The following is a 14333-nucleotide window of genomic DNA, read 5'->3' on the forward strand; positions in this document are numbered from 1 at the left end:
ATGCGATGCCCAATGCGGCTGACCAATGCCTCGCGTATATGTTGCTCTCTCGCTCATTTGGCTATCCCTTTCGCTGTGCGCGCGCTCTGTCTCTTTTGCGCGCATACGCTTGCACACGCTCGTTCGCCCCCTCTCTCTCCCACTCTCACTCTCTCACTCGCTCGGTCTGTGGCGAGGGCCACTTTAGGCCACATACATATACACATATACATATGTATATATTCCCGACTATACTCCTATTGAACTGCTTGCGTTTCAGTCGTATTTGAAACTTGGCGACGCACGGTTTGGTTTTTCACTTTTTGTCAGTTTTAGTCTCGCGCTCTGCGGCTCGATTTTTCACTCTGTGTATAATTTTTGCGCAAATACAAACAAGCAAACAGCAAACAGTAAACAGTAAACAGCAAACAAACAACAAACAAACAAGCAGCAGCAGCCGCAACAACAACAACAACAACAATAGCTATAGCTTTCATAAGTTCATATAAAGCTAAAATACATCGAGCACTCGGCCATCGATATACATATACATATACATATATATATATTTATATCTAGAGTATAGACATATGCGTAACATCCAATCTCTATCAACCGAATTGGCCAAGATTTGAGCCAAAAATAGCCCGCCGGATATCGATAAACAAATAATATATAAAGCAGACAACAATTTCTAACAGAAACCAACGCGAATTGCGAATTTGTGCAAAAAGTTTGAAATATCTGAGCAATATATATATTTTATATACCATATACATAGGTATATATAATGCAATAATCAGCTTGTGCTTGTGCCATTAATAAATTACCAACTAAATCTATTGACACTTGAATCAAAAATCTGAGGAAAATGTTTATCAAATGCTTAAGCATTACATTTTGTGTGCTGCTCGCGCAGCTGATGGTCGAGAGCTTGGAGCAGCAACAGCAGCAGCAGCAGCCACAGGAGACGCGACTTGATCTGCCCGTAAGTTAACCGAGAGCGTGTAAATCCCAAGAAAACACTTGAATATTCCAGGTATTAAGAGAGTAGAGCAAACTGTGATTGAGCCTGATTGCTACAAATTGTCTGCACAGTCGGACTTTGACTTTTTAGCCAGCTTTTGTTCCTCTCTTGTTCTTCTTTTTTTTTGCACCTTCTTTTTGTATTATTTTTGTATTTTATTTTTAAGTTGAAGAGCTGCCGCCGCGCTGTCTGCGATTTCTGCTTTGCCGGCAAATACCCTAGCCCCCAGCCACAGTCCCCTAGCCCCCAGCACCAGGCCCCTTGCCGTTCCTCAAGTCTGCGCGCAGCTCCTGCTCGGCTTTGGCTTTGGCTTTGTTTTTGTTTCATCTGGCCGACGAACGTGTTTTGTTGTTCTCTTGCCTCTTGCTTTTTTTTTTTTTTTTTTTTTTTTGAGGAGCAGCAAAAGAATCGGCACAAAAAGTGCTGAGATGTAAAATATATAAAAATGGTCACAAGTCAAAAGCGTTTTGGCCAGGTAGGAATAGACTGTGCGAGAGAGAGAGAGAGAGAGAGAGAGAGAGGGAGCGGGAGCGAGAGAGTGGGCAGGGGAGGGGAGGCAGATGGCCCATTGGCCATTGGCAGTGTCCAGTTCCATTGGCACTAAGCTGCCCGCTCAGCCTGATGATGACAAAGTGTGAAGCCGTATTTCAAGTGCTGTTCTCAGTCTCACCCCGAACTCTCCCTGCCCGCCGCCACGAGCTCCACTGCGAGCGTGAGAACTGTCAGTCAATAATTGTTTTTTTTTTCTCCTTTTTTTTTTTTTTTTTTTTGTGTGTCGTTATCGAACATAACAATCCTTGAGCTGTCGCCATATATAAAAATGATATATTTCTATATATACAGGGAGATGTGTGCAGGGTATTTTAGACTCATATACATCTTCACATTATGGCTGGCACGTTGCTGAATAACGCCCTTTTTTGCATAGGAAACAGAAAGAAATGCCATTTGCATTAACAATTAGACAATTGGCGCCCCGCATTTGGACGAATTCATAAGTTAATACAGATGAGCTAGAGACAGTCTCGTATATCATTCCTCGCTACTCGCCTTACGACATCTGCGCTGAGCCAGCACTATTTGCATATGGTATATAGAATATAAGTATATGTATATAAATATATACATTTCTATATTGTATGAATTTCATGTTTATCCATGTGTCTAAGGCAATTCAAAACGGCGACTCACCTGTTCACGATCGATTCGATTACAGCGCGATGCCAGCGCGTGCTCCAAAAATCAAATAGAACTCGGAGAGTCAATACAAAATGGCTACGCCTCTGCCCTAACTGACATTGTGTATGTGTGTGTGTGCGTGTGTGTGGTTATATACCTGATAAGAAGTCATTGTTGTACAATTGTATAACATTTCTCTTTTTGGGCTACTGGTATTGAGTTTCCATTCTTCAAATATGGGACTTACAAATGATAATTGTTATGCATTCTTTTTATGGCTGTTTGCTCTATTGTCGAAGAGTTTGTTGAGTAAGAATTTTGGGTTATTGTGGAACGAGAGCAGCTCAATTGGTGTTTATTGAAAGCTATTGAGTTGAGGGTATACGAAATGGAACTCGTGTAAATAAGACATTATTGAATAGTTAAGCTGAGGAACGTGGAATGAAACAAATGCAAGCAGCTCGGACTCACATGTTGACGTCTTTGAAAGCAGCTTTAATGATATCTTATAAGCCTAAGAATATGGCATGGAACTAAATCGGATTGAATATGCTCGTATATGAAACATTTAAAGCAAGCTAAACAGAAATTCTAATTAGTTAAAAAAAGCTTTAGTATATATTAGCTATAACAATACAAAAGTGTTAGAACATGGTCTGAAACATTGTAACTCTAATTGCTCTAATTGCTACTATAAAAAGTTTTAAAAATATACAAGTTTTTTTCAATTACCGCAGCTTTCATTATAATTGATTATCTTACGAACATGAATTGGAACATTTAAACTGAAACTTAAAAAGCTATTAAGATGAAACTAAAGCAAGTGATTTTATGACGCAAATGTTGCAAACTCTAAGGTGCTAAACCAGTTGTAGAATTTTATATTTAATAAAAAATAATAATTGTATCTAAGAACTTATCCAATGTGCACATAAAAATTGTTGAAATACGAGCACCTCGATGTCATCTAATAGTTCCCAATCATAGTAGAAATATCTTGTGCAGTTATACAACTCAATTTCGCACGGCTTTTGAGCGCAGCTTGTAACTAATTAGTGTCAAGAAAATTGTTGTAGTTTATCTAAAGAGCAGCAAATCGACGATAAAAAGTGGTAGTCGCTTTTAGGCAGAAGTAAACGACTGGCAGATACCCTGTGCGATTAGCGTTATAGCTGAGATGACTCCATGGTATATGGTATATGGGTAAGAAAGGGATCCACAGACACATGAGCAGTTGGACAGGCAGACGAGTGGTACAGAGAGTAGACAATCAGGAAGACAAACCAAGGAGGAATCGATCAGACGGGTATACAAAGTGAGGATGGATTTTCTGATAGACAGATAGATAATAGATAGATAATATAATATCTGGTCCGACGAACAGGCAGATAGACAACGGATATAAGGCGTAACGGATATATGCAACAAGGGACGATCATAATCATAATCAGCCACGCACTTCGGTACGCCTGTTACACAAATTTGCATATAGTCGGGTATATCATGCCCGAAATTCGCATTTTCAATAGGGTATATAAAAGCTGCTGCAATGACAAAACCCAAGCGCTACGCAATTGCAAGGGGAGGCGATGTGTGGGGGACAAAATAGTATTTTTTTCATACGCTCGTTATTATTTGGAGTAAACTAGAATTACGCGTAGTCAGCTCGAAAAAAGTTTTTTAAAAATTTTTTTCTGCTTCAAGTGGTTAGCCAGTTGGTCTGGCCATAATATTTGGCCAGACATTCAAATGGTGGCAGCCACTGAGATGCCATATTCAAGTTATATGGCTTGAATCAGTTTGATTTTCAGTGCTCTTGCACCGTGCCCCGCGAGCGATCCCAGCCCGGCCAACTGATTCGTATGCAAGACTTGATTTTGGCGACCATAAATGTAATAAATCATTTAACGCGTGCTTGATATTATTATTTATAACTGCCTATCTCTCCCTCTCTCTCTCTCTCTCTGTATATATTTATATATACATATATGTATCTTAACGTATTTTGGCGTGTAAGTCGCATAGTAAAGCAAATATTTTACTCACACCTTCACTTCTCTCACACCTTTTTGCCAGCTGTCGCAGTCGCTGTCCGAGTGCGCCGCCAAGCAAGGCGAATGCGACGAGAGCGAAATGGAGCCTGTTTGTGGCACAGACGATCAGACCTATCCCACACGCTGTCACCTGCTGCGGGTGCAGTGCAGCGGCCATCAGGTTAGCCTTAAGCATCGCGGCAATTGCAAAGGTAAGAACTGAAGCTTTAGCTGGGAATTCCCTATACATCTCCTTCTCTATCTCTCTCTCTCTCTCTCTCTGTGTCTACACCTTTAGGTTGCCTGGTGGCACGTCAATATGCTAGGCGTGAGCGTGAACGCAATCCGAAAATATTCTTTCCGCGTTGCCGCAGCGACGGCAACTATGCAGCCGTACAGTGCCTGGGCGACACCGGCTGCTGGTGCAGCGACAGCAGCGGTAATCCCATTAAGAACACATCGACGCGCCGCAGCCGACCGAAGTGCAGCGCCTTCAGGCGCAGCAATCGTCGGCGATCGCCTCAGCGTCAGCTCAACTCTGATGCGGATAGCCGTGAAGCTGGCAACGGACACCGGGCGTGCAGCAAAACGGATCGCCAGGCATTCAATAGTCACTTAATCGAATTGCTGCGCAACGAGCACGCCAGATCCGGCCAGACGTTGCCAGCCGGTGGCTTGAGCGATGCGGCTATACTGGATTGGAAGTTTGCCCAAATGGATGGGAATGCCAATCAGTTGCTGGACAGGCAAGAAGTGCGTGAGCTCAAGAAGCTTGTCAAGCGGGTGAGTAGCTATTGCTGTAGCTGTCCATGTCACTCAGTCAACCACAATATAACTCGAAACTCGAAACACTCTATTTTGTATGCACACACACACACACACACCTATACACATATGCAGTTGGTTAAGCCCAGACGTTGTGGACGTGCCTTTGGCAAATACTGTGATGTCAACAGAGACGATAGCCTGTCCCGTCTGGAGTGGAGCAGCTGCCTGACCAAAGATGCCAGTCAACGTAAGTAGCTCTTTAAATATAATATAGAATACTTAACTGCATGGGGAGTATATGAGAATCACAGAGAGAGGCAATGCATGATATCAACTGTAGACTAAGTATTGCATGTTCTGGGAATATTGAGCTGTATAACTAAATGGAACAGTAACTTGACCTGGTGATAATCACTGAGAAAGGCAATAGGAAAAACTAGTTCAGAAATGATGTTCAGTAATGATGTCTTAGGTTTCATCCGTTTGCTTATCTATTCATATATCACAGCCTCCCAAGTGCTTTGTGAAAATCACAGAGAAATGCAGCACTTGCAGTTACAACAGCAACCTTAACTACTTTGTAATAATCATAGAGAAAGGTATTAATAGCATACCTAACCCGGGGCAGTACTTTAAGAATATGAGAATCACAGAGAGAGGCCGTGCATGATGTAGTCCTGTTGCATGAGTACCGAAATTTGTAATATTTACTTACCTTAACCATAAATGTTTATGTTGTGTGTGTTTCTCTGTTCTCTGTTTCTTGTTTCCATCTACCAAACCAAACAAAATTCCTGCCGCCCCCCTCCATCTACAGGTAAAATGCTGACAAGCAGTCCAACGATCAGCTCCATTATATCGCCCACAATACCACGTCGCACGCATTATAACATACACCATACAAATATCAATCAAGATCATACAAACACGAATATAATCGGAGGCAATTCGCGTATCCATGAGCTGGGCAATGGAAGCGAGGAGCACGACGATGATGACTATACGGGCGAGGTTGAGGACTCGAGCATGACACAATATTCACATCGCATATCGCCAGTTAATTGTACGTACCTCTGGGGCTACGAGACTAACGAATTTATTTTTGAATAATACATCCAAGTAACATCCAATAGCACTTGGCATGCTTTCAAAGGGCAGTATCGAGTCTATTCTAATGGGCCTTTCGTTCACAGTTCTGATGGACAAAACAGCTGAGACAACGAACAACGACAGCGAAGTCGATGCCAACTGCTGGACAGATCGAGCAGTGGCACGTGAGGAGCAGCGCGTAAGTCCAATCGGATCCAACTTTCTCCCGGCCCAATCGCCCAATATCCATGCAACGATGTTAACTTGAAAACATTTTCAGCATGATGGCAACAGATCGTTCTACGTGCCCGAATGCATGCCCGATGGTCGCTATAAGCGGGTTCAGTGCTACAGCTCCATCTGCTGGTGTGTCAACGAGGAGACGGGCAAGAATATTCCTGGCACCTTCGGTCAGACGAGGCCCCAGTGTGATGAGGTCAGCGCCGTGCGACCCATGAAAGGCTGCACCGAACCACGAAAAACGCAATTTCTCAAAGAGCTCAAAGCGTTTTTCAACACTCAAATATTACCCAGCAGTAATTCGGGGTAAGTTGATATATTAAATGCATATGCCTCCAATGACTAAGCCAACTATATATAAAATCTAGCAACTCGACCTTGTGGAAGTCGGAGGATGAACGCATTGCCACGCTGAGTTTTGTTTTTCTGGACAAGAACAAAAACAAGTCGTGGGAGCGCAAAGAGTGGAAGGTCTTTCGTGATCTGGTCACCAGATCCAGGTGTGTAACTTTTCTATTCTCGAGTAAATTGTTTTCTTTTTAATAAAAACGTCCTTTGCAGCAATTTAAGCAAATGTGGCAAAAAGTTGCCACGCTACTGTGATGCGAATGACGATAAGATAATCTCGTTGTCCGAGTGGTTGAACTGTCTGCAATCGCAGCGAGCAGAGAGCACCACGACTGCCAAGCCGACACAGTCAAGTGAGTGTAGATTACCTCATATATACAACAATTTCATACTAATTCTTCCGCTGTCCTCTTCTCACTCTTTTTCTTTTAGACGAGACGGCTACGTCGAGGCTCCTGGGATCAAATCCGTTGGAGCAATATCTTAAAGATTAGTTTTTTATAATGATGAACGTTGCTTGTTTTTGGGCTGCTACTCATTAGATGTCGTGCCATGTTGCGAGGAAGTGCTTGAATATATTCACTCACTCATACACACACACACAAACACAAACATATACACACTCACACTCACCCGCACACACACTCACATTCCTAGCATATAGATTCTACGATTCACATATGTATGTAATTAGTGTTGTAAATATTAATGAATATAAATGTTTAGGTTAATTGTAATGAAACACTGATCACAAAATGATCAAACTTAAAATATTTGAATATTTTTTCATTGGCGCGCATACTATTGCAGCCAACTTCACGGCGTGCCAAGCAAACGTGCGCTTACAATCCCACCACGCTCAAATTTGCGTCGCTTAAGGTCGGCTGCGCACGCATTTTTCTGCTCCACTGCAGCCCGCCAATAAGTTTATCGATAAGCATTTCAGTTTAGTTAAAACCGTAAAATCGCGTGTTTCACTTTATTTGGTTAGCAATATAACACTAAATAATTATATATTTATATACATAGACTTGAATATCGATAAACCTGGGTACGTTTCGTGAATTATATACATACTTAATAGTATACTAAATGCATCAATTGTTCACAGAACAGAGCAAGAGTTGCTTACAAAATTAGGTAGTTTTTGGTTTTCTTAATAACAAACTTGACAAATTGCTGTATGGTAACTCGAATGCCATTGAAAAAACAATGGACGCCAGGTAGACAATCAATGTAAATCCGCAACAAATAATGCACTGAAATAAACAAATGCTTATTATAACAAAATATAGATTCATTAACCTACATACCAGCATAATGGGGTCGGCATGCGTGCTGGAACTACTGAGACCGTAGATCAGGGATATTATCAAAGGATTGAGCAAGTAAAAGGCGTAGGATACACGATTCAAATGCTGAAAGCAGCGTGCTTCCAGCAGACGAGACCACCAAACGCCCCGACCCGTTGCACTGCCCACAATCATCCAGCAAACACTCAACGAGAAGCAAATCCGACCCAAGGCGAACAAAACAACGGTTATCATGTAGCCCAAGTCCCGTTTAAATGTCGAGTGGATGCAGATCACAAAAACAAGCAGGCAGAAGTGCCATAGCCAACGTTGTTGCCCCTCACTCAATTGATAGCTGACACGGCGCTCTGCCAGGCAGAAGGCTACTATGGAGCCCACAATGTAGGGCAGCACGCGCACAATGGGATTTATATAGATCTGTGAGCTGGTGCCATAGACTATGTCAAAGGAGAACTCAAAGTTGCTCTTGATGCCAATGCCAAAGGACCACACAATATTGGCCACGAGGCCACCGAGAGTCAGCAACTTAGCCGACTTGGGATGCCTGCAAAGCAAATGAGTTTAATAGAGTGCATACAATTGAGATCCTGATCAACTCACTTGACATATAGAAACAATATGGCATTTGCAATTAAAAAGAATTGCATATCACAGGCCATGCTCCAGCTCCAATTCAGGCATAGATCATTGAAATCATAGAAGTTCTGTATGAAGAGCAAATTGCGCCACCAATGCTGACTGCAGATCTCATCGAAACGTTCATTGATGTGATAGACCGAGGTGTCGCCAATGTAGGCAAAAACCAAATCCACGCTGCCCATGACAATCAGATAGAGTGGTACAAGTCTTAAATAACGATGGAACAGTAACTTGCAAAAGAGCTTCACATTGGCTATAGAACCATTATCACGTATTGCCTGCAATTGCTTTGTATTGCGTAAAAAGTTGTACGTCTGCAAAAAACCACTGTGAAGAAGAAGAAAAATTTAGCAAAATAAGACAGATTAACACAGCTTGTTAAAATTCAAAAATCTTTTTAGCTTCCTCATGTGCTGAACTAGGATATAAGACAAAACTAGAACTTCCCATCTATAATTGGTACATTTAATGTCAGGTTCAGATAACTGACTACTCTCCTTTAAAACTTATTTTAATTATTTTTTAATACTGGAATACGAGCGTTGAAGGACAGCTGGACAATAAACTCAATATATAATATTTCTGTGGCAAGAAAACATTTTTTTAATTAAATACAAGCGCAAGTTAATGTAAGTTCAGATAACACCTAAACTGATATTGTTTTAACAAATTGAAGGACAGCCGTTCAATAAATTCAGTAGGTAATATTTTTCGGCCAAAAAAAGACAACATAATAATATAAAGAGTTCAAGTTTAAGTAAGTTCAGATAATAAGAAAATGTATAGTGAAAAAAACTATGCCAAAGATACAGGACTCCAAAAACTACCTTTCAAACATTTAGTTTATCATATTTAAATCTCTGACAATTTTAGATGCGAATTCAGCACTTCGAAAACCTTTATTGTATTGTTGTATTTTTCAATTCATAAGCAATTCTTTCACTCACCTGATGGTAAAGAAGACATCCACCAACAAGGGAGCCGATGATATGTACTGAAAGAATATCTGCTCGCCATAGGCCAGGAGCGTCGCTTTGTTGTGCACCGTGAAGTACATGAACCACATCACATGGAAGATCAATATGCCGACAGCGCACACAGAGCGTAGTCCATTGAGCAGTGGGATCTCCGAGGAGCTGTTCTCACGCGTGGCAACGATGCGCCGCCAATTGTTGGCCACATCGTAGCAGCTAACGAAGCTCTGCACGGGACGCCACTTGAGCAAAAAATGCAAAGCTCGCCAGATTTCCGATTCGACGGGTGCGAGGCCAGCGCCATCCACATGCCCGTCCGCTGGTAGCTGTTTGGCGACGCTCAACTGCTGGGCGCAGAGCATGAAGGCACAAGTGGCCAACACGAAGCCCACGACAAGCTTGAAGCTCAGCCGGTCGTAGAATACGTCTCTCAGCTTTAGGTCCTTAACGTAGAGCACCTCGGGCTGCATTTCGAAAATGTCGCTGTCCTTGAAGCTGCCCGCCATATAGTCGCTGGTCAACTGTTGTATCTCGCTCGACTTGCACGAGCTGGGCAAACAGAGACCGATGTGTATTATTTGCTCGGACATCAGCTTCAGCTCCACCTGCCAAGGTGAATTGTGTCGCAAATAGATAACGCGATAGTCCATATCAAAGGGCGATTGCTGTGTAATTAATCCGTTATGCATTTGACGCTTGTACTGCTTGGACAGCGTTATGCCCAGAGGTCGCTGCATGCTGCCGCAAGCCTCCCGACTGCCCAGCCAATAGTTTTGGCCAAATATAAAACCCGACGGTTTGCCACCCGAAGCATCGAGCACTGTACAGCAAAAAGTAAAAGGTAAGCTCTTATACCGTTATGATGGTACTCGTTCAGTAATCAATAAGTAATCATCACCTTTTAGAGCCCAAGGCTGTTTGTTGAGGATGCTACGCTGCACGTGCTTCAATTGTGCATGGCAAATGGGATTCACATTGCTCGCATTGGCCACTTCTGTCAATCCGTAGATGATGGAGCTCTGAGCGAGCAGTGCTTCGTGTCTGTCTGTCTTGGCTCCATCATCATCATTCTCGACTTCATTTGCATTCGCTGTCACAGTCACTTCCAAGTCCTTGTTGGACCAGATATTGCTGCCATTAAGAATCGCATGATCAAACGACTGCAACTGCAGCGTCGACTCATTCTGTATGCCAACACAACTCCCCAGCAGGAGACTGAGCCAGAGGGCTGTGGATGATATACCATATCCGTATCGTGGCATATCTAACTGTAAGCAAAACTCAAATGAATTAGTTGCATTGTCAATGCTATATGAATATGCTTGAGTGTTCACTTAACAAGTGTGCAAATACAATTAGTGGCTAGCTGTAGAGCACTGCAGCAATACGGCAATCAATACATACGTAGTCATACCGCATTCACAATACTTGCCCCAGCGGAACTATATTTGAGTAGCTTTCCAGGCTTATCCAAGAGATATCTGAATTTAACAAATAGCCTGTTCATTAGCTGTTAATGACAATGAGCCATAGATCACAGCGCCGCTACCTCGGCCACAAGCAAATCAAGTTCAAATATCAATTACTTTTTGGGCATATCGTAAGTGCGGTTCAATGTCAACCCATGGCATACATATATACATCCACAGCTAACAAATACATAAAATACACACAACAAGTGAAAAAACAATTAAAGTCACAAGTCACCTGAAGGTTTATTGGGGTGTCAGTCAATTACAAACTTGCCAATAATATCACCTCCAAAGCCCTCTTTGCAATTCGTTCCATAATATACCTAATTGCTCTACGAAGGTTTTTCTTTATATAGTTTAAAATGTAAACAAGGCATAGCTCATGACTAAGATAACTACTTTTTGCTAAGATTTAAAATTGTTTTTGCGAGATTTAAAATTGTTTTACATAAAACTGAAATTCTGCCTAGCAGACATCTAGCTGACTGTTATGATATATTTCCTTGCCGTCATGTTTGCCTAGCTGACAGCAGCTGACTGTTATGCTTTTCCTTGTCAGCGCAGCTTGACTGACATCTAGCTGACTGCTATGATTGCATTTTCTTAAAATTTAGTCTTGCATTATCAATGCAATGCAAATGATTAATGAGAACTTTAAATGGCCTATATTAGGTTGTATGATCTAAGACTCCTTTACGCTATATATTTATGGTCAAATGAAGTTTATTTACTTTTCTATGATCTACAACTACTTTGCCTGCTATTATTAGCCGTATGATCGAACTATAAATTTTTGCCAGCTTATTCTCTATTTGCTTTTGCATTATCAATTATGAATTATGTTTAGCGATGGGTAAATACGCGTCTTTTCAGGAAGACTTATAAATATTTACACAGTTGTTCAACGAAATCAAATGCGGCAACTGCGGAGACATTCGTTCAAATGAAGCCCTGCGGCCTCAGCAAACAGTGCGACATGTGCAAAAAATCTGAAAACCAAATTCAATTCATAAAAAACATACTTAAAAAACATACTACTTATATATAGAGTTGTCTGACATAGTTTTTTTGTTTTATTTTTTCTGTAAGCCCCTCTCGATAGCTGGTTAGTTAATTGCTCTTCGATGAAACCATTTCAAGGGCAAACCCGCCTTTGGGTTTTGCATCTCTTTTTTGTTATACTTTTGTTGTTGTTGTGCTTCCCACTCTTCTTCTTCTTCTTCTTCTTATTCAGTTTTTGCTCATATACTATGCAAATCAGCCGGTACCTTCACCTTTAGTGGGATCCGTTTCCATAATGCCCATTTTTGGCAACATATAAAAAAAAAAAAAAAACTGAAGATGTTGCAATCCAATACATTTGGCAGCTAACTCATTTCATTTCGAGTTTGATGATTGCGTTTGGGTGTTAATATAATGAAAATGTTATACAGCCAGTTGGCTGTTCGTGGGTTTGGATGTCTTACTCTATAAATATTATTATTATTATTATGGATTGAAGTCAATGAGCTTGTTTGACCTAAGTCAATATGTAGTCAAAGATGCTTGTCCAAGTGCTGTGTATATTTCAACATGTGTGTTGGAACGACTATTGCGACAGCTCCATTTTAATGTCGATCATTAAGATCTGTAATTTAACGTAGTGTCAGATAATCTGAACTTATTTCAAGATCATGCAAGAATTAATGTAATTTAAATGAGTTTTCACCATTTATTTTTAAAACTAATTTGTTTTATTGAAGGCATTAAAACGCCTTTTTATACGGGTCATTAACATATAACACATAAGAGCCTTAGTGTAAGTTACAGTTAACTTATTTAAATTTCAAAATTCAATTTCACTTCATTTGAATTTATTATTGATATACATATTTCTTATTCATTTTTTTTGGAATTCACTTCATTTATACGCATTTTTGTTTCATATTTATGTTTTAAGTAAAACTCAGATATTTTAGTTACATAATTCAACTTTGATATGAACTTGACTTCACTTTAAAAATTCTCATTTAAATTTAATGAAAAATATAGTTAGATCTTATTTTTAAGGATCTGCTTTTTTATTTCACAATGTCATTTGTTCTCCATAGAATTCTTATTGCTTTATGTATTTTTACTCCAAAATTGGCTTTCACTTGTCTTATTTTCTTCGTTTTAAATAAGAAAAACTAAAATTGTTCTTCACTTTAATTCAACCAATTGCTTCTCTATTAATTTCGTTATACATATATATATATAATTTGAATTATCATAAGATGAAATTCACTTTGCAAAATTTGCATAACATTCAGAATGAAATCTGCTTCGGATTCACATTCAGATTTATTGCTTAATATCTGCAACCAAATTAATTGGATTTATTTCATTCACCCTTAAATTAGATTTTCATTGGGATCACCTCAGTGTAGGATTTGCAATGCAACTTACTTTAAGACACCGTTAGTTTATTTAACGCGTCGCAACAAATTAAATCAATTTAAATTGTGCTTCACTTTCGATTTCACTGTATAAATTTTTCTTTATGTTCGCGCTGTTTCGTTAGGCTTTTGCGCTAATTTCGTTGTATCGAGGCATTCGTAAAACCAAAAAACTATAACAAATTATAACATCACATGCGGAGGGTAACAAAAACATTAATCTAAATTCGCTTAATTTTCTGCTTGACTTTGCGCACGTCTGAGTTTTACCGCGAAACTGCTGCGCCCAGCGTCTTTTCTTTAACATTTATAAACTCGGCAAACTCGAAACGCAGCACGTGAACAGGTAGCGGCGACCGCAACAGCAGCAGCAGCAGCAGCACTCACAGCATCAGCAGCCGCAGCAGCAGCAGCAGCAGCTGTAAAAAGATTCAGCGACAATAACAATAACAACACCAACAAGAGAGCGTAAGACCTCATCAATGCGAACCCATCAAAACAAAACATTTTTAGTCGCTTGGTTACTTTTTTTTTCGTAGCTCCCTTAAACTATTTGTTGTAATTGCTGTACGTGTGTCTGTCTCTCCTATCTCTCTGTCCTCCTGTCCTGCATTTACCGGCGCGCATGTCATTTAGCTTGCGATGTACAAGGTGACCTGGTCGTTCTTGTTTACCATTGCCAGAGAATTCTCATCCTGTTCGTTCACTGACTTGATAATGAACATTTTGTACTTGCTGAACGTTAATTAACCGTAAATTATAGAATTAATTTTCAGTTTTAGATCAAGTGTATCAATTATAATAAACGAGCGGCTTAACTTTTAAAATTAGCATTTTAAATTTCATTATATAAAG

At 40.3% G+C, this 14333-nt stretch overlaps 2 protein-coding genes across 8 annotated transcripts; one reads left to right on the forward strand and one right to left on the reverse strand.

The window, feature by feature from the left end:
- Positions 1-244: 244 nt before the first annotated feature.
- LOC6578870 (SPARC-related modular calcium-binding protein 2) lies at positions 245-9194 on the forward strand. 5 transcript variants are annotated; one of them, XM_044010478.1, is made up of 12 exons: positions 245-967; positions 4262-4430; positions 4517-5001; positions 5119-5233; positions 5804-6049; positions 6120-6274; positions 6356-6621; positions 6684-6815; positions 6877-7016; positions 7096-7714; positions 7775-7886; positions 7959-9194. In XM_044010478.1, the coding sequence occupies exons 1-10, from the start codon at positions 851-853 to the stop codon at positions 7155-7157; spliced, it is 1887 nt and encodes a 628-aa protein (XP_043866413.1). In that variant the 5' UTR covers positions 245-850; the 3' UTR covers positions 7158-7714; positions 7775-7886; positions 7959-9194. The 5 variants fall into 5 exon arrangements, with proteins under 5 accessions (XP_043866413.1, XP_043866414.1, XP_043866412.1 ...); XM_044010479.1 differs by having other exon boundaries at positions 7780-7886; XM_044010477.1 differs by having other exon boundaries at positions 7096-7886.
- LOC6578871 (nose resistant to fluoxetine protein 6) lies at positions 7604-14063 on the reverse strand. 3 transcript variants are annotated; one of them, XM_015163352.3, is made up of 6 exons: positions 13489-14063; positions 10488-10857; positions 9563-10409; positions 8577-8942; positions 7977-8520; positions 7604-7922 (listed from the first exon to the last, which is right to left on the reverse strand). In XM_015163352.3, the coding sequence occupies exons 2-6, from the start codon at positions 10849-10851 to the stop codon at positions 7800-7802; spliced, it is 2244 nt and encodes a 747-aa protein (XP_015018838.1). In that variant the 5' UTR covers positions 10852-10857; positions 13489-14063; the 3' UTR covers positions 7604-7799. The 3 variants fall into 3 exon arrangements, with proteins under 3 accessions (XP_015018838.1, XP_015018839.1, XP_043866411.1); XM_015163353.3 differs by having other exon boundaries at positions 11297-14063; XM_044010476.1 differs by having other exon boundaries at positions 10488-14063.
- Between the last annotated feature and the right edge of the window lie 270 nt (positions 14064-14333).

This window comes from Drosophila mojavensis, unplaced genomic scaffold, assembly GCF_018153725.1.
Source record: "Drosophila mojavensis isolate 15081-1352.22 unplaced genomic scaffold, ASM1815372v1 contig_80, whole genome shotgun sequence".
NCBI classification, from domain to species: Eukaryota; Metazoa; Arthropoda; class Insecta; order Diptera; family Drosophilidae; genus Drosophila; species Drosophila mojavensis.

Excerpts from the sequence above, each read along its gene's own strand:
- LOC6578870 (XM_044010477.1), top strand. The coding sequence starts at position 851 with ATGTTTATCAAATGCTTAAGCATTACATTTTGTGTGCTGCTCGCGCAG. Across the intron at positions 5,002-5,118 it reads TCAAGAAGCTTGTCAAGCGG|TTGGTTAAGCCCAGACGTTG; the intron begins GTGAGTAGCTAT and ends ACACATATGCAG. Across the intron at positions 6,622-6,683 it reads TTACCCAGCAGTAATTCGGG|CAACTCGACCTTGTGGAAGT; the intron begins GTAAGTTGATAT and ends TATAAAATCTAG.
- LOC6578871 (XM_015163352.3), bottom strand. The coding sequence starts at position 10,851 with ATGCCACGATACGGATATGGTATATCATCCACAGCCCTCTGGCTCAGT. Across the intron at positions 8,943-9,562 it reads GATGTCTTCTTTACCATCAG|TGGTTTTTTGCAGACGTACA; the intron begins GTGAGTGAAAGA and ends TCTTCTTCACAG. Across the intron at positions 8,521-8,576 it reads ATATTGTTTCTATATGTCAA|GCATCCCAAGTCGGCTAAGT; the intron begins GTGAGTTGATCA and ends TTTGCTTTGCAG.